The sequence below is a fragment of the Microtus pennsylvanicus genome, chromosome 5 (assembly GCF_037038515.1).
Source record: "Microtus pennsylvanicus isolate mMicPen1 chromosome 5, mMicPen1.hap1, whole genome shotgun sequence".
NCBI lineage: Eukaryota > Metazoa > Chordata > Mammalia > Rodentia > Cricetidae > Microtus > Microtus pennsylvanicus.
The window spans coordinates 87,090,665-87,109,912 of NC_134583.1; the positions used below are offsets into that span (position 1 = coordinate 87,090,665).

The 19,248-nt window shown below is 51.4% G+C and overlaps 1 protein-coding gene across 2 annotated transcripts; it reads left to right on the forward strand.

Annotated features, from left to right (window-relative positions):
- Positions 1 to 4,856: 4,856 nt before the first annotated feature.
- Positions 4,857 to 17,337, forward strand: Unc93b1 (unc-93B1 regulator of TLR signaling). 2 transcript variants are annotated; one of them, XM_075972985.1, is made up of 11 exons: positions 4,858 to 5,016; positions 5,390 to 5,531; positions 5,890 to 6,043; positions 9,527 to 9,688; positions 9,890 to 10,022; positions 10,312 to 10,405; positions 10,641 to 10,765; positions 11,549 to 11,731; positions 12,090 to 12,363; positions 14,924 to 15,042; positions 16,640 to 17,337. In XM_075972985.1, the coding sequence occupies exons 1-11, from the start codon at positions 4,921 to 4,923 to the stop codon at positions 16,961 to 16,963; spliced, it is 1,806 nt and encodes a 601-aa protein (XP_075829100.1). In that variant the 5' UTR covers positions 4,858 to 4,920; the 3' UTR covers positions 16,964 to 17,337. The 2 variants fall into 2 exon arrangements, with proteins under 2 accessions (XP_075829101.1, XP_075829100.1); XM_075972986.1 differs by lacking the exons at positions 12,090 to 12,363; positions 16,640 to 17,337 and having other exon boundaries at positions 4,857 to 5,016.
- The last annotated feature ends 1,911 nt before the right edge of the window (positions 17,338 to 19,248 follow it).

A 19,248-nucleotide genomic window follows, 5' to 3' on the forward strand; every position in this document is an offset into this window, starting at 1 on the left:
ATTCCCTGGGCAGGCGGTCGTAGGCTAAGGAAGCTATCTAGCTTGATACAAGAAGCAGCAGCCTCCACGGTCCTGCTGTGTCGCTTTGGCTGAGACATCAGTGCCTTGGTCAGGGGTGGTGTCATGGGAAGCAGAGAGAAAGCCTGCCTTCAGGTTCCATCTTGATTGCCTTGACTTCACTCAGTGATGGGTTGGGCTTGGAATTATAAACCTGACGAAAGCCTTTGCTCCTCGAAGCTCCTCGATCACAACAGAAAAGGAGTTGGACGAGACTCTGAGACAGTGTGCCCCACTGTCATTTCCCTTTCTCCTTGTTCCTCAAGGCTCCCAGGAGTGGCCCTGGCATTCATGGCCTTGCCAAGGGGACCCCAGAGGAAGTGGTGCCACGGGGGCCTTGTGTAGAGTGTGGAATAGAAGGGGTGCAGAGTGTGGTCTGAGCCTGAGAGCGCTCGCCGCTCACCTGCAAACAAGCCCTGACTGAGCCGCATAACCCTTGTGGGGTCTCGGTTCTTACCTGTTAAATGGAATTGGCTCTGCCTATGCAGAGCTCAGTAAGGATAGCTCAAGAACCATCCAGAAAGTGCCTGATGATACATCGGGAACAAGCCCAGCAGTAGTGGCCTTTAATACCAGCACTCTGGGGGCAGAGACAGGCAGATCTCTGCGTCCGAGACCAGCCAGAGTGAGTTCAGGACAGCCAAGGCTACACAGAGAAACTCTGTCTTAAAAAATCAGTGGCAGAGTGGGGAGAAGACACCTGGAACACAGCAGGAGATCAGTATGTCCTCAACATCAGGTACGAAGAAAGAGGTGCAGGGGAGTGTTCTTGGCCCCTTGGCATAGGTATGCAGTGATTGCCAGTCACCTGCTCCTTTGTGCGCTCAGCAGAGAAGCACCTGCTGTGCCTCTGGGCCACACAGTCTCCTACTGTTCCCAGGCGTCCAGCTGAGACTGCAGGCCCAGAGAGGGGTGGCCACTCAGCCACGGCTGCACAGAGAGGTCATGAAGACATCCACACTAGCTAGGCTTTTCCACACCCACACCGTTTTATGAATGCTTGGATTCATCATCCCTCAGTGAAGTCCTCTTTCCAGGACCACAGGTCTCAGTAGACAGTAGCAGCCGTGTTTCCTAGCCACTTGCTGGCACTTGCTGGGAGGAACTGGGCAGGGTCCTTGGATCATCTTTCAGCTACTCCAGTGCCCGACCTAAAGATCACTACTTTTGGTTTGGGTGTTTTGTTTTTGTTTTTTAGATTTATTTATTTATTTTGTATACAGTAGTCTGTCTGCATGTGTGCCCACACGCCAGAAGAGGGCACCAAATCTCATTACATATGGTTGTGAGCCACCATGCAGTTTTGGGAATTGAACTCAGGACCTCTGGAAGAGCAACCAGTGCTCTTGACCTCTGAGCTATCTCTCCAGTCCCAAGGGGTTGGGGTTTTTGATAAAAGATCTTATTCTGTAGCCCAGGCTGGACTCACATTAGGGGCAGATTGCTCCATCTCAGCCTCCTGAGCCTAGGCTTTCAGATCTGAGCCACCACAGCCCACGCCCCCCTGTGAGGGACATCGATCACTGTCACAAGGAGAATTTAAAAACATGAGATGTTGGGGGCTGGAGAGACGGCTCAGAGGTTAAGAGCATTGCCTGCTCTTCCAAAGGTCCTGAGTTCAATTCCCAGCAACCACATGGTGGCTCACAACCATCTGTAATGGGGTCTGGTGCCCTCTTCTGGCCTGAAGGCATACACACAGACAGAATATTGTATACATAATAAACAAATAAATAAATAAAACAAAAAAACCACCATGAGATGTTATTGTAGAGAAGGCATTGGGAAAGCATGTGGGGTGTAGCTCCTCAGGAGTGGGGTGCCGCCTCGAGCTGTCATGGTCTGACTAGAAGTGGCAGAGACAGAAGCCTTGCCAAGGTGGCACTGGGTGTCTGCCAGGGTGACATCTATTAGCCCAAAGCTCTCCTTTGGTGTTTTACAACAATGTGTGTGTGTGTGTGTGTGTGTGTGTGTGTGTGTGTGTGTGTGTGTGTGCGTGCTCAGAGGACGACCCACAGCCTTTGCTCTCCTCTCCCACTCTTTGGTGCTCCAGGACTGAGCCCAGGCTGGCAGACTTGGCAGGAAGCAGCCTCACTGGCTGAGGCTCATCTTAAGCCCTGGTTTCTGTCCTGAAGTCAGTGGCTGCCTGAGAGGAGAGCACAGGCTTTAGGAGCATGACAGCAGCTTCTGCCCCTTGCACGCGGGCCTTCTGCTGATATGACTGAAGGGGTGCACCCCTGGGAGGGCTTCTTTTGGGTCCCTCACACCCTTCTCCAGAGCAGCCACATAGCACAGGCCACACATGCCACACACACACACCCCATATTTTTCACTCACCATCCACTGCACTATAACACACATCTCAGACCCTTCCTTCCTTCCTTCCTTCCTTCCTTCCTTCCTTCCTTCCTTTCTTCCTTCCTTCCTTCCTTTCTCTCTCTCTCTTGTCTGTCTGTCTCTCTTTCTTTTTCTTTCTTTCTTCCCTTTGTTTTTTTTTTTTTTTTTTTTTTTTTTTTGGACAGAGTTTCTTTGTGTAGCCCTGCCTGTCCTGGAATTCACCCTTTACAGGCTGGCCTCAAACTCAGAGATTCACCTGCCTCTACCTCCAGAGCGCTGGATTTACAAAAAAAAAAAAAAAAAAAAAAATCAGGATTAAAGATGTGTGCCACCGCCCAGCAGCTGCTATCTTTTTTCTTAAATACTTTATTTAACTTTGCTTTATGTGCATTGATGTGAGGGTATCAGATCCCCTGGAACTGGAGTTACAGACGTGTGTGAGCTGCCATGTGGGTCCTGGGAATTGAACTCAGGACCTCTGGAAGAACAGTCAGTGCTCTGAACCACTGAGCCATCTCTCCAGTCCCCAGCTACTATCTTTCATCGCGCCTCACACCTGCCCTCGATTCTGTAGGAATGCTGAAGTCCACTGCCATTCCCAGTCCTACGATCACTCACTCTCAGGCTCACCATGGCCACCACATGGACTTTGTCATCACTTGAGACAGTGAACACCGGTGTCCTCTCTGACTGCAGCCACACGGCTGGCTTCCAGGCTTCCCAATGCCTACTGAAACCCTACTGTCCTGTGTCTCCACGCCCTCCACACCTCTGTTTTCTTTCGTTTTGTTGTTTTGTTTTTCAAGACAGTGTCTTGTGTAGTAAATTCTGATTTCAAACTCAAGAAGTGGCCCAGGCTGTCTTTGAACCCCCTGATCCTCTTTCCTCTACTCCTTGTGTGTTGAACACACAAGCCACCCACAGCCAGTTACATGGTGCTGGGGATTAACCAGAACTCTGCTCTTGACAGGCAAGCACCAGCAGCTGAGCTACACCCCGCCCTGGAGCCTCTAGGCACCAAGCCACAAGAGCCCACCCGTCAGTCCACCTCCCCCACAGCAGCACCCTCCGTCACCTGGAGATGGTCTTGCGAGCCAAAAGCAAAGCCCAAATACCTTCCCTATACCTCAGCCCCTAGACTCTCCAGGACCCTCTAGGGGAGGTGTTTGTCGCCTCTTCCTTCATCCTCTCCTTTCTTTATCTTTACATTTGTATACTTATTGATAATCTTCAGTCAGCTTCGAAAACAGTAAAATCACAGAAAACCAGATGGGAAGCGCATTTACAACCCTCTACCAGATGGCTTCTTCTTCTGAGAGGTGAGGGCTACAAGAAAACCACTCCACCCCCACTGTGTTTCTGCCACAGCCCCAGGGGGTTCTGCTAGTGTCTCCACTTTATGCATGAGCAGACTGGGGGACCGGGGACCGAAAGGTGGAACTGGTTTCATTTTTAAGGTTTTTTGAAATTTATTTTTATGTTATGTACTTTGGTGTTTTGCCTGCATGTGTGTCTGTGTAAGGGTGTTGGATCCCCTGGAACTGGAGCTACAGATGGTTATAAGCTGCCATGTGGGTGCCGAGGATTGAACTCAGGTCCTCTGGAAGAGCAGCCAGTACCCTTACTGCTGAACCATCTCTCCAGCTTGAGGAATTGGTTTCCTAAGTCACAAAGTCTTGCAGTGGTTGAACTGAGACTGGAACTAGCATCTCCTTGAGGCTGGGTTCCAAGATGCATACCAATTGCAACATCACACACACATATACCACACACTACATCCACACACACACACCCCCCACAATACATACCACACACACCACATACTACACACACCATACATACACCACATACTACACACCGCTACACAACACACACTACACAAACCACACACATCATACATATACCACATACTACACACACCACTATACAACATACACTACACAAACCACACACACCATACATACACCACATACTACACACCGCTACACAACACACACTATACAAACCACACACACCATACATACACCACATACTACACACCGCTACACAATACACACTACACAAACCACACACAGCATACATACACCACATACTACACACCGCTACACAATACACACTACACAAACCACACACAGCACACAAACACTATACATGCACCTCACACTACACCACACACACTACTCCACACACATAACACACACATACATACTATATGCACACCACACATACACATGTCCCACATCCCACATACAAACCACACACTACACACTGAACACATACACCACCCACCACACACACACACACACACACATGCATGCACACACACATACAGCACACACGCGCGCATGCACACACACGCATACATCACACACACATACACCACACACCAGGCACAGTACTTCTGGGAAGAGGCGGTCTGCGGGGTGGGTGGGGCGGACTGGACAGGGCGGTCTCTGATGAAGGAAGTCCTAACCTGCTGCTGGTGCCCAGAGCAGCGCGCTGCCAGCCTCAGGTCTGGTTCTGGTCATGGAGGTGGAGCCGCCGCTCTACCCTGTGGCCGGGGCCGCGGGCCCTCAAGGGGATGAGGACCGCCTCGGAGTTCCTGATGGGCCAGAGGCTCCGGTGAGCAGGGCGGGAAGCAATGGAACACCGTGCCGATTGCCTTCGGGGAGCACCCGGGAGGGGCAGGGACTCTAAAGAGGGAACCCAAGCACTCTAGAATGGGGCGCGGGACTCCACACGGGGGACCGTGGTCTCAGAATGGTGACATACACCCTAGGATGGGACTCCGGGTGGGGACCTGGAACTTTGAAAAGGGACCAGGACCCTGGGACAAGGGGACCGGGTCCCCAGGATGGTGGATTGACACCCCGGGTGTGGAGTGAGGACCCTAGGATGGGGACTAGGACCCCGGATGGGGAACCTGGACTCCGGGAAGGCGGAGTGGGGGCGCAAGGGCCGTAGGGTCAGCGTGTGATTAGCGATCCGCCCGCAGCTGGACGAGCTGGTGGGCGCGTACCCCAACTACAACGAGGAGGAGGAGGAGCGCCGCTACTACCGACGCAAGCGCCTCGGCGTGGTCAAGAACGTGCTCGCGGCCAGCGCGGGTGGCACGCTCACCTACGGCGTCTACCTGGGTAGGGCGGACGCACGAAGCCCGCTGTCCCTCCGCTACCCCGCCTCCACTCCCGAGCTGGGAAAGAGAAACCTTGCGGCCAGCTGGCCTCCTTCCCCTTTCAGTTCCCGGGTCAGAGCTGCTGTTGGCACGGCAGACACATGGGACAGGGAGGGGGTGGCACAGGCCAGTTTGCCGACGACCCAGCCAGAGAATAGACGCTGGTGGGTGGGAATGGGCTCTTGTCCTCCCTGTCCGGGTCCTGATGATCAAAGCAATGGGTCGCTTAGGTGAATTGGCGTCCTGCCAAGCTTGCCATGGTTCTTTGGTTGCTCTGAATCAGACTGCTTAGAGTCCTCCACGCTGCCCCCTGTCCCTAGGCCTCCTGCAGATGCAACTGATCCTGCATTATGATGAGACCTACAGGGAGGTGAAGTACGGCAACATGGGGCTGCCCGACATCGACAGCAAGATGCTGATGGGTATAAACGTGACGCCCATCGCTGCCCTGCTCTACACACCTGTGCTCATCAGGTGCCAAGTTGCTGTCCCCTGGCTTCCTGGGGTGCAGAGCTGCCCTAGGGTTTTGGAGGGAGGGGCAGGGAACTGCAGAGAGGCCTTGCTTGCCTGGGAAAGTGAGAAGCAAAGGGGGAAATCCCTGCTAGAGGAGGAACCAAGAACTTGCCCCCGCGTCCCCACCCCCTTGCACATTTGGTTTCTGCAAGCGATTCAAGCAGGTTCTGGCCTGGTGGCATCCTTCTACCAGACACAGGGTGACTTCCTGGACTGAAGCTGTGAAGTCACAGCCCAGTCCTCAGCCCAGTGAACGATGACTGTGTGAACGGCAGTTCTCAAGGGCCTCAGCTTGGAGGTCAGGTTGGAGGTCTTCCTGAGCTCTGGGGCATATATGGTCCAGCCTCCTGGACACTGCAGAAATCCCCCGTAGCCTGATCAAACCCCTGAAGGGGAGATAGGGTGAATGAGCTCCTGTCCTCTTTTCTTTTCTTTTCTTTCTTTCTTTCTTTTTTTTTTCCCCAACACAGGGTTTCTTTGTGTAGCAGTCCTGTCTGTCCTGGAATCAGCTCTGTAGACTAGGCTGGCCTCAAAGTCAGAGATCAGCTGACCCCTGTCTCCACAGTGCTGGGATTAAAGGCATGTGCCACCATCACCTGGGTTGTTTTGTTTAGTTTTTTATTTTTTAAAAATATTTATTTATTTAGTATGTATACAATATTCTGTCTGTGTGTATGTCTGCAGGCCAGAAGACGGCACCAGACCCCATTACAGATGGTTGTGAGCCACCATGTGGTTGCTGGGAATTGAACTCAGAACCTTTGAAAGAGCAGGCAATGCTCTTAACTACTGAGCCATCTCTCCAGCCCCTTATTTTTTATTTTTGACAAAGTCTCACTAAGTAGCTTTGGCTGGCCTGGAACTCACTTTGTAGATCAGGCTAGCCACAGTTCGTGGTGTTCCTCCTGCCTCTGCCTCCCAAGAGCAGGGATTACAGATGTGTATCCCATCCAGGCTTTCTTGCCTTCTGTTTAAAATTAAATAAAGGCTGTTTCCTCACTGGGCAAGGTGGTGCTTGCCTTTAATCCCAGCACTCAGGAGGCAGAGGCAGGTGGATCTCTGTGAGTTCAAGACCAGCCTGGTCTACAAAGCAAGTTTCAGGATAGCCAGGACTACAGAGAGAAACCCTGTTTCAGGCACTTGGAAGGTTTTATGGTCCTTTTGTTTGTTTGAAGACAAAGTGGCTTTGCTGTGATAGAACAGGGACTAAATGGAGCTTGGGGAGGGAGGGTTTGCTTCATCTTATAGCTTGTAGTCCATCACTGGGGGAAATCGGGGCAGGAACCTGGAGGCTGGAGCTGATGCAGAGACCCTGGAGGGGTGCTGCTTACTGGCCTTCTCCTCGTGGTTTCTCAGCCTGCTTTCTTATAGCATTCAGGGCCACCAGCCAAGGAGTGGAACTAGCCACAGTGAGCAGGGCCCCCTCCCACATTGATAAACAATCTAGAATATGCATCATAGGCTTTTTAAAGGGCTAACTTGTTTCAGGCAATTTCTCATTTAAGGTTCCTTCTTCCTAAATGACTAAGTTGTTGTGTCAAGTTGGCATACAACCAGCCTGCACACAGGGTCTCACCCACCAGCTCCAGCTGACTCTCAGAATTCTCCTGGTTCAGCTGGGACTATTGGCATGTGCTATCATGCTGGTCGGCTTTATTCCTTTTGAAACTTATCACCTTTAATAAAAACCCTTATTTTGTTCCATCATACAGCCAGGGTAGCTGCTACTACTTTAGACACGAAGCAATCTCGCAGTTTCTACACAGAGGGGAAGTGGGTAGCTGGTATGTTTGAGACCTAGCAGTGTGGCTGAAACCCACATTCTTGTCTCCTATCAGATTGCCAGGCCACTTTTCCAAAGGGCCATGTAGCCTGCACAGGCACTAGCTGTGCATCTCCTGCCCCCTTTCCCTCCTTCTTAAGTGTTGGTAATGGAATCCAGGACAGCATGCACTCTAGGCAGGCGCTTTAGCACTGACCAGGCTGTGGCACAAGCCCTAATGTGTGTTACCTATTGACTTCATTTACTTTCACATAGGGTCTCAAGTATCCGGAGCTGACATGGAAGGACCCAATTTCAATTCCCAGCATCCTGGTTGTAACTCGTTTCAAGGGGTTCAATGCCACTTCTGGCCTCTAGGGGGCACCAAGAATGCACATGGCCAGTCTGGGACCTATGAGACCTTGAGCTTTGGTTCTCTTGACATTCCCCCCCCCCCCCCCATGCCTGGAAGCTGTGGAGCAGGCATATAACTAGTATGCCCAATTTCATGTGGTGCTGGAGATCAAACCCAGGGCCTTGTGTGCTATGCAAGCACTCTACCCACTATTATAGCCCTAGGCCTGGTGCCTTTTTCTTTCCTTAAGGATAAAAATTTTTTTTTTACTGGGTGTGATGGCACACACACTGGAATAAGATGTCTTTATCCAAGTAATGGAGGATGAGCCAGGAAGAGCTGAGTTCAGCCTGGTCTACATACAAAGCTCCAGGTCAGACAAAGCTACACAATGAAACCCTGTCTCTGCTGGGCAGTGGTGGCACACGTCTTTAATCCCAGCACTCGTAAGGCAGAGGCCGGCAGCTCTCTAAGTTCGAGGCCAGTCAGAACTATGCAGAGAAACCCTGCCTCAAAAAAACATCAACCAACCAAACAAAGAGACCTTGTCTCAAGAGTGAAAAATAAAAAAGGACTGACAAATTTTTTGTGTATGTTTGCATGTGTATGTGTGCACATGTGTACAGCCAGAGGTCAACACCAAATCTATTTCCTGATCTTCTAACATTATTTTGGTAAGGATTTTGGGGTTTTGTTTGTTTGTTTGGTGTTGTGTGTGTGTGTTTGCTTTTTTTCTGTTTTTCAAGACAGGGTTTCTCTACATAGAACTGGCTGTGCTGAAACTTATTCTGTAGACCAGGGTGGCCTTGAATGTGCACCACTATTACCTGACAAGATTTATTTTAATTATATTTTATTTTATTTTTATATGTAGAGTGTTTTGCCTGCCCATACCATCTGTATGCTTGCTGCCCCTGGAGGCCAGAAAAGGTGTTTGAAACTGGAATCACAGCCAGTTGTGAGCCAGCACGTGGGTGCTGAGAATTGAAATTGGCCCTTTGGAAGAACAGGCAGTATTCTAGTGTTTTTAACCATTGAGCCATCTCTCCAACCCCTACCTAATTCTTTAAATTACTATTTTGTGTGTGTATGTGCATGTGTGGAGGTCAGAGGTCCACCTCGCAATGGCTGTGAGAGGCCCGTGGCATGGCCCGTGCTGCCATCGCAGCTGTGTCTGTGTCTCTGAGACTGCATCTTTCAGCCCCTGGCTCTCAGGCCAGGGCTTCCTGTGACCCCCCCCAGCCTTAAGAACTGGGACCTGAAGTCCTGATGGTTGGGGCCACAGCAGTTCCTAGGCTGTGGTACTAATGTCCCTCCCTCTGTACAGGTTTTTTGGTACCAAGTGGATGATGTTCTTAGCTGTGGGCATCTATGCCCTCTTTGTCTCTACCAACTACTGGGAACGCTACTACACGCTGGTGCCCTCTGCTGTGGCTCTGGGCATGGCCATTGTGCCTCTCTGGGCCTCCATGGGCAACTACATTACCAGGTGAGCCTGATGGGCAATGGAGCAGAGCTGGAGAACAGGTGCAATATTTATGTCCTTGCCAGCTTCAGCTCGGGGACCCCAGGCAAGCCTTTGACTCTGGGCCTCAGTTTCCCCACTGAAGCTGGCTAGCCTATAGCTGTAGTTGCAGGAAGAAGTGTGGCAGATGGCAGGTGGGGAAAACCCTCATTTTCTGTGCTCCAGGATGTCCCAGAAGTACTACGAGTACTCCCACTATAAAGAGCAGGAGGAGCAGGGGCCTCAGCAGCGCCCGCCACGCGGCTCCCACGCACCCTATCTCCTGGTTTTCCAGGCCATCTTTTATAGCTTCTTCCATGTGAGTGCTCCAGGAACCCGGGGAGGCAGATTGGGGATTCTAGATCCCACACAGCACAACCTTACAGTTTCTCAGCCCTCCTGAGCCAAACCCTGCTCGATCGCCTCTAGTGATGGAGAGCTCCTCCCTGTCCACAGTGACCAGAAGGAAGCTCTCCTGCCATGGGCACCCCATCACCACTGCTGAGCTATCCCTAGAGTTGGGGGGTGGCGTTCAGACTCCTCCCTAGATTTCACCTCCTGTTTAGTTCTGTCCTGAGCTCTGAACCCGACTGCCCTCCTTCCCACAGCTGAGCTTCGCATGTGCGCAACTGCCTATGATTTACTTCCTCAACTACTACCTGTACGACTTGAACCACACGCTGTCCAACGTGCAGAGCTGCGGTCAGTCCTGGGGCAGGGGGCGGGGCCTCCAAAGCCTACTTCCTGCTCACACTCCATCACCCAGTAGACCCTAGGCCTTCCTTTGCGCCTTTCAGGGCTGCAGACATGGAGGTGGGGGTGGATGGTGCCCCGTTCACAAACTGCCATCCCCCAAGGAGCTTGCTGGAAGAATGTTGAATGCCCCTATACCCCACCTCTACTGTGGCCCTAGTCGGGTCTCCACCCACCATTCCAGGCACTAAAAGCCACGGCATCCTGACTGGCTTCAACAAGACGGTTCTGCATACATTGCCGCGCAGCCGAAATCTCATCGTTGTAGAGAGTGTGCTCATGGCGGTGGCCTTCTTGGCCATGCTGCTGGTGAGTCTCGGGTTGGTGGGGAGGAGGGGTGGGAGCCGGTTCTCTCCGTGCTAGCGCCTATATGTGGTCAGGTTGGAATTGCAGGCTGGGAACCTAAGTAGAGAATCAGGACTGAGTTATGGTTGTAGGAGAGATGCCTGTCGACCAAGGCTGAAGTTGGGACCTCCAAGGTCAGAGGAAAAAGGACAAAGAGGGGACAGGTCCCATAGGGCTGGTTGTGACCTTTGAGGGGACTAGGAACACCACCCAGGATCATGGGCTGGCAAGTGTCACTCTGGACTGAGGTTCGTACTGGAAGGTAGAACTAAAGCCCCTAGCGACAGGAGCGGGGAGGTGTGGCTTTAGGTCTAGAGGCGGGGCTAAGTGCAAAAAGTAAGGCGCCGGCCTCTGGTTGTGTCTGGGACACAGCCTTGGGTGGAAACCTTTCTGGTATGCCACAACTTCGGTTAGGCTTGTAGGTGGGTTTTTTTTGGGGGGGGGGGAACCTCAGGACTGCAGCCCTTTTCTGCTTTTTTCTCTTCTTTTGTTTTTTGTTTTTTTTGAAATGGTATCTCTCTAGCCCTGGCTGTCCTGGAACTTGCTCTGTAGACCAGGCTGGCTTTGAACTCACTGAGATCTTCCTGCCTCTGCCTCGCGACTGCTGGGATTAAAGACGTACGCCACTACATCTGGCATAGGGTGGCAGCCCTATGTGGACCCGTGTCTGGGGCGGAGTGTCACACCTGTGGGTGTGTCGGTGGAGGGATGCCTGGCTGAGGATCCCTTCACAGCTCCTGTCTGCAGGTGCTGGGTCTATGTGGAGCTGCTTACCGGCCCACGGAGGAGATCGACCTGCGCAGCGTCGGCTGGGGCAACATCTTCCAACTGCCCTTCAAACACGTGCGTGACTTCCGCTTACGCCATCTGGTGCCCTTCTTTATCTACAGCGGCTTTGAGGTCCTCTTTGCCTGCACTGGTTTCGCCCTGGTAAGTACAGACAAGACATCTGGCTGAACTTGAATTTCAGACGCACGGTACATGGGTGTATTATTACGTCCAAGGATATCCCGCAGTATTCCCCTCCTAACCAGGACTGAGATCTGGACAGATGCTTGTAGACCAAGGCTGGTGTTGGGCTCCCCAAGCCAGAGGGGTCTTCCCTCTGTTTCTCTTCCTTCTCTTGATTCCATTACCTTTACCTTGAACAAGACATCTTTCGCTTTCTGTAGTTAGCCTAAAGGGGAACTAGCGCCAGGAGATCCAGATAGGGCAATGTGTGGCCTCAAGTAGCAGCTGGTGAGGGAAGGGCCAGGACCAGCTGGCTTACCTTTGCTCTCTTTCTCAGGGCTATGGCGTGTGCTCCGTGGGGCTGGAGCGGCTGGCCTACCTGCTCATAGCTTACAGCCTGGGTGCCTCAGCTGCCTCGTTCCTGGGGCTGCTGGGGCTGTGGCTGCCTCGCTCAGTGCCCCTAGTGGCTGGGGCAGGGCTGCACCTGCTGCTCACCCTCAGCCTCTTTTTCTGGGCCCCATTGCCTCGGGTCCTCCATCACAGCTGGATCCTCTACGTTGTGGCTGCCCTCTGGGGCGTGGGCAGTGCCCTCAACAAGACCGGACTTAGCAGTGAGTACAGCCTTAGGGACTGGCCTATCTGGGATGGTGGAGGGGCAGGCTATAGCCACCTCTGGGTGATTTGGGACCGTTAACATCCCGTGGGTTACAGTGGACTTAGGGGGTCTGCCCTGGAGTTCTGTGGGCATAGTAGAAGTAGGTAGGGATTGCTTGGCATAGTCTGGTGTGGAAAGAATCCTGTGGTCACTCTACAGAGAGATGGGGAAGTCCCGTGGACACTCTGGAAAAGTGTAAGAGCTCCACGCTGTGGCAGGCAGACATCACACTGAGTATGTGGACACACGGGGTAGGTGAAGGCTCTGTGAAGGCCTAGGGAGAGTACATAAAAACTCACACCAGCACTCAAATACCATGTTGTAATAATTTCCACGGCACAGGAGCTCCCATGGAGGGGAACAGTGGCAGGTACTTATCCGTACCCCAGATGTAGGTACAGAACTGGGTTCTTTCTTTTCTGGTTTCCCCCTCCCCGTTGGGACCTCACTATGGAGCTTTGGATTGCCTGGGATTCACCATATAGATCCCAGACTAGCCTTGAATCCACACACACACACACCTGCCTCTGCCTCCCTAGCGCTAGAATTAAAGGCGTGCACCACCACACTCAGTCTTTTCCTTCTCCCATTGTATTTTTTTTTTTTTTTGGTTTTTGTTTTGTTTTGTTTTTTGGTTTTTTTTTTTTTTTGAGACAGGGTTTCACTGTAGCTTTGGAGCCTGTCCTGGAACTAGGTCTTGTCGACAAGGCTGGCCTTGAACTCACAGAGATTTATCTGCCTCTGCTTTCTGAGTGCTGAGATAAAGGCATGCACCACTACCGCCCAGCCAATTGTATTTTTTGAGACAAGGTCTTACGCTGTAGCTCAGGCTAGCCTGGAACTCACCATAAACTCAGTCTGGCTTCAAACTTGTAGCAGTTTGATCCTGTTTTAGATCCCTGAGTACTGGGATTATGGGCTGAGCCACTGTCAGCCGCCTTTCTTTTCTCTTTTTAGTTATTATTATTATTATTATATTTTGAAACAGGGTTTCTCTGTGTAACCTTGACTGTCCTGGAACAAGACCATGCTGACCCTGAACTCAAATATTCATCTGCCTCCCAAGAGTTAAAAATATTTAATTATGTTATGTTACTTCTTTTTTTAAAGATTTATTTGTTTATTTTTATTATGTATACAACATTCTGCCTCCAAGTATGCCCGCGCGCCAGAAGAGGGCACCAGATCTCATTACAGATGGTTGTGAGCCACCATGTGGTTGCTGGGAATTGAACTCAGGACCTCTGGAAGAGCAGCCTGTGCTCTTAACCACTGAGCCATCTCTCGGCCCGTTATGTTACTTCTTTATTTAGGATACATGTGTGTGGGAGTGTATGTCATAGCATGAGTGTGGAGGTCCAAGGTCAATCTGTGGAAGTCGGTTCTTTCCTTCTACCACATGAGTCCTGGGAATTGAACACAGGTCGGTTAGGCGTGGGGGCAGGTACCTTTTACCCACTAAGCCATCACAATGGCTTCTTCCTCTTCTTTTTTACATAGTTTTGCTATGTATCCTTGGTTGGCCTGGAACTTGCTATGCAGACCAGGCTGGCCTCAAATTCATAGAGATCAGCCTGTCTCAGTCTCCCTAGTTTTGGGAATAAGGGGGCCTTTTTTATTTTATTTTTTTTATTTTTGGAGAGGGTCTAGGCACAGCCCAAACCCACCCTGCCCAGTCTCAGAATCCATGCCCAAATTTGGAGTGAGGTCCTAGGAAAAGCAACTATAGTCGGCCAGGCTTCAGCTCTGTGGGGTTGTCTGGTCTCAGATGGTCGTCATGTAGGTGGTCCTCAATGACACTGATTCTGATGGTCTGATGGTTAATAGTTCCAAGTATCCCCTGAGCCACATGATGGCAGTATTCATGTCCTGAGCCTGAACTTAGTAAGTAGCGGCCGCAGTCAGCCAGGGCTGTGCCACTTTCTAACTTCAGAGTTTCTAGCCCAACACACAACCGGTGTAAACTCATTCCACAATTGGGAAACGTCAGCTTTGAAGATTTTCTTTTCCTTCGGTTTTTCTAGACAGGGTTTCTCAATGTATACTTGGGCTGTCCTGGAACTCACTCTGTAGACCAGGCCTGCCTCTGCTGAGTGCTGGGATTAAAGGTGTGCACCACCGCCACCTGGCCAGTCTTGGAAATTTACGTAGCTTTCCTTAAATAACCGGTAGTGTCAGCTTCTGAACCTCTGGCTTTTCCTGAGTCCTGGACTCCCAGTTCCCTGACTGCCCGTCCCTTGCTGTTTCTCTACCGCCTTTCAGTGATCCCTCAGGACACTAGCCCACTCCATTCCAGGTTTGATTTGTGGAAAGGTCTCTCTCCAAGCCCCTGGTGAGGGAGAGAAACAGTGTGTGGGGCCACAGGCTACATGCTGTAGGCTCATCTTGACAGCGCACTAACCAAAGTCTCCACTAGGGGATAGGCAAGGATCAGCGCACAGCCCTGGTTGGTATTCCAGGCTATGAGCTGGAACTGGTACAGGGTTCCTTACCTGCCTTGTCCCTCCTGCCTGCAGCACTCCTGGGCATCCTATATGAAGACAAAGAGAGGCAGGACTTCATCTTCACCATCTACCACTGGTGGCAGGCCGTGGCCATCTTTGTCGTGTACCTGGGCTCCAGCTTGCCCATGAAGGTGAGGAAGGGAGGGAGTTTGGGTGTCCATGCCTCACCGGGAAACAGACCATGATTTCACAGCCCCTTAACAGGCACTGATCTCAGGACCCCTTAGTCCATGGCGTACCCCCCAACCCAGAACCCTACTTGTTGCTTCACCTACTAGTTTTGGTCTCTGTGGGCATGCCCAGCTGAACTGTGGGTTTTTTGGTCACCTGCTCATCAGCTTCTGGACTCCTGGACACCCAGGGTTTCTCCTTTCAGATCCTGTAGGAATGAACTCCTCCATGTCTTCATGGTCTTTTGATTAGACTTTTGTTTTGTTTTGGGTCTCACTATGTAGCTCCCTGACTGTCCTGGAATTCACTCTGCAGACCAGGCTGGCCTCAGATTCAGAGATCCATCTGCCTCTGCCTCCCCAGTGCTGGGGTTAAGATGCCACCATGCCCAGCTTTTGCTTTGTTTCTGATTGTGGTGGAGAAGGAACCCAGGGCCCATTCTTGCTACCCATCAACTGTACCCTTAAGCTCCTAGTCTGCTCCCAACCCCAGCAGGCCATTTTAGCAGGTCCTAATCACATGCTTTTGTTCGGGTTTATTTGTGGCTTTGAGTCAGGGTCTCAAGGTGGCCCGGATTGACCTTGAACTCGTTGCCTCGGCCTCCTGTGAGCTGAGTTACAGGCACGCTCTAACAGGCTCAGCTTTGGGCATCATTTTTATTTTCAGAAAATGAAATGAGTCAAAATGGCAGGGAATGGTCATACAAATACAAATGCATTTGTGTGTTTACTTCTGGGTGTGGGTTGAACTGTCTGAAAAGAAGAATAAGGCACGTCAGGGGTGAATGCTCTCCTGGCACATACAACAGACATGGCTCACCACCAGCACTGAAGACAAAAGGGAAAAACATTGGCAAGCATTGCAGTGGTGGTTTTTTTCATATATGTATGTATGTATACATGTATATATAAAGATATATATATATATATATTCTTTTTTCCTGATACACAATCTCTAAATGTAGCCCCAGTTGACCTTGAACTCTTAGAATCCCCCCAACCTCCCAGCTTCCTAAACAACGGGATTATAGGCTGTGTCTCTTTTTTTTTGTTGTTGTTGTTGATTTTGTTTTTTTGTTTTTCGAGACAGGGTTTCTCTGTGGCTTTGGAGCCTGTCCTGGAACTAGCTCTGTAGACCAGGCTGGTCTTGAACTCCCAGAGATCCGCCTACCTCTGCCTCCCGAGTACTGGGATCAAAGGCGTGCGCCACCATCGCCCGGCATAGGCTGTGCCTCTATGCACTCCAGTGTCCTACTGTGTTTACAGCTAGGGAATAATTTACCTGTGGTTTAGGGAAGCCAGAGCTGCTTTTAGACTTCCTCAGACCTTCGTGTTTTCTCTGAGGCAAAGAGATTAGCCCCTTTTTGGTTGGAAAACTGAGTCCTACTGGAATGTGGTGACTTTAAAGTCAGTGTTGGAATTTGAACTTTGTCCTCAAAGGCTGCCTTGGAAATACTCCGTGAGGGGATTGGGGAGGGGGAGAGCCAGGAGGCTCCTGGTGGAGGAGACGGACACCAGAGAAAGGAGTGATGTCACCTCTCCTTTCCCTTGCTCCCAGGCCAAACTGGCAGTGCTGCTGGTGACCCTGGTAGTGGCGACAACCTCATACCTGCTGATGGAACAGAAGCTGCAGCAAGGCCTGGTGCCAAGACAGCCGCGAATCCCAAAGCCACAGCACAAGCTGCGAGGCTACCGCTACCTGGAGGAGGACAACTCAGATGAGAGCGACGTGGATGGCGGTGGTGGCGAGCAGGGCCAGGGGGACTGCGCGGAGGAGGAAGCCCCACAGGCAGGGGCCCTAGGTACAGAGCCAGCTGGCCCCTGCCGCAGGCCCTGCCCCTTTGAGCAGGCTCTGGGTGGTGACGGGACTGAGGAACACTGAGAGACCCAGCCTGGCCCTCAGACTCAGCTTTCCCGCTTTTCAGTGTTAGTTTACTGTGTCTCAGGTTGAGGGTCCCCCAAAGTCCTCCTCCATCTGCTGGAGGGTCCTCTTTCCCCTCCCAGAACCTGGGGCCACCTGGAACTTCCTCCAGGGAGATGAGGGTCACCCTCCAGAACCCCCATCCCTGTTTAAAGGGAGTGCCTTAGCCGAGATCAGCGAGATCCCCTTCCTGCCTGCATGCCACACCTCGGGGTGTGACAGCCTTTGACTGGAGCTTTGCGTGTCTTGCCCACAAGTTCCCCCCCCCCCTCAGAACAGGGGGCCTTTTTTTTTTAAGTAGAAAATGATTAATAAAGAGTTTTGTATTTTCTGGAGAGGGTCTGAGTTGTATCGCTCTCAACCCCATTAGAATTTCACCCTGCAGAACAGAATCCTTGGTTGGTTGTGGGGGCTCAGGGAAGAGGTGTCCCCGCTAAGCCCCTCCAGGACCCATCTCTTCTACCAGAAGTACAGCCTATTGGCTGCACCCTGCCCACCCAGGAGCAAGGGTCACAGAAATGGGTTGCAGGGACTTCAGCAGAGGAGCAAGACTTGAGCCTAGATAGCAGGGCAGGAGCTAGAGGCCACTGTCCCTCCAGCCCACCAATCACCCACCCACTCCAGTCCACAAGCCTGGCCTTTTCTCTCTAGCAGTCTGTCTACCCATGGTGCTTAGGGGCTGCTTTATTACAGAACCTGGATAAACTTGCTCACGGCCCTTTTCTTTGACAGCCTGGGTAAGGATGCCCAGACCCCTGTGGCTCTGTCCATGGCCCTCTCTTCACCCCCTCGCTCACTCCATTAGAGGACACTGACACTCATTGTCAAGAGCCCTGAGTGGCTGGGTAAGGACAAAGGAATCATGGCAGAGGCATGGGGCCCCAGCTGTGTTCTGGCAGCTCTCTGCTAGGGTCATGCCTTTTCCACTCCCTACAGACCCCTGACCTCTGACTGAAGGCCAGACCCTGTCCCTGTCTCCTGCGTCCTGCCACACCCCAGGCTCCCAACTCTCTTCCTTTCCAGCTCCTCTAACCTCTAGCCGTGCCCGAACCAGACTCTGTGACCTTGGAAAGGTCTTGGGTTGCTTCTCTGGGTGCTGTGTGCACAGGGAGAAGTGTTAGACCCTAGATGCTCCACCAGCCAGGTCCTAGAGGGAACGCTCAGGCACAGCAGGAGATTAAGTTCGCTAAGGTTTGGGAGGAAGCAGTCTGCCCATTCGCACACAGCCTGTACTGTCTGTGAATTCCAGGTGTGGTCTCCTAGCACTCAGGAGGCTAAGACACAAGGATTGCTGAGAGTCTGAAGCCAGTCTGAGTGACATAGCGAGTGGAAAGCCTCACCTACTCATCTACAAAACAAGTTTGAAGCTAACTTGGGCTACACCATGAAATTGTCTCAGGACAAACATTTGAGCAAATGACAAACACCCAAACCAAAGAGCAAACACTATGTGGAGGCAGGTGTGGTGACATCCTGTCACAAGATTCTAGCTACTTCAGTCACAGTGGGTGATGAGGCAGGTGAGCGCCATTACAGCCCTGTGAATGAGACTTGGGTGTGTCTGCGAGTGGCCCTCCCTCTCCAGGCCTAAGTGGTGCTCACCTGTGATCACAAAATTTGGGAGACTGAGGCAGAAGGATTATGAGTGTAGTTTTGAGGTGGCCTAGGCTACTTAGTGAGACTGTCTCAAAAATGTAAGAAAGAAATAGGGAAGGAGGGGAGGAGGAAGATCTTTTCAGATCAGGCTAGCACCATTGCCTGGCAGAGCTGAGCTGGAGGGCATATTCATGATTATTTTGTGTTATTTTAATATTTATTTTTTTAAGTGGTGTTTTTGTTTGTTTGTTTGTTTTTGTTTTTGTTTTTCAAGACAGGGTTTCTCTACGTAGCCCTGGCTGTCCTGGAACTCTCTCTGTAGACCAGGCTGGTCTTGAACTCAGAGCTCTACCTGACCCTGCCTTCTTTCTTTCTTTCTTTCTTTCTTTCTTTCTTTCTTTCTTTCTTTCTTTCTTTCTTTCTTTCTTGTTTGTTTGTTTTTTCAAGACAGGGTTTTTCTATAGCTTTGGGGCCTGTCCTGGAACTAGCTCTTGTAGACCAGGCTGGCCTGGAACTCACAGAGATCTGCCTGCCTCCACCTCCCGAGTGCTGGGATTAAAGGCATGCACTACCCTGCCTGGCTTAGACCCTATCTTAAAAAAGGATGGGGAGAGAAGCTACTTCTATAAAATCAGATCATAAGAGTCAGG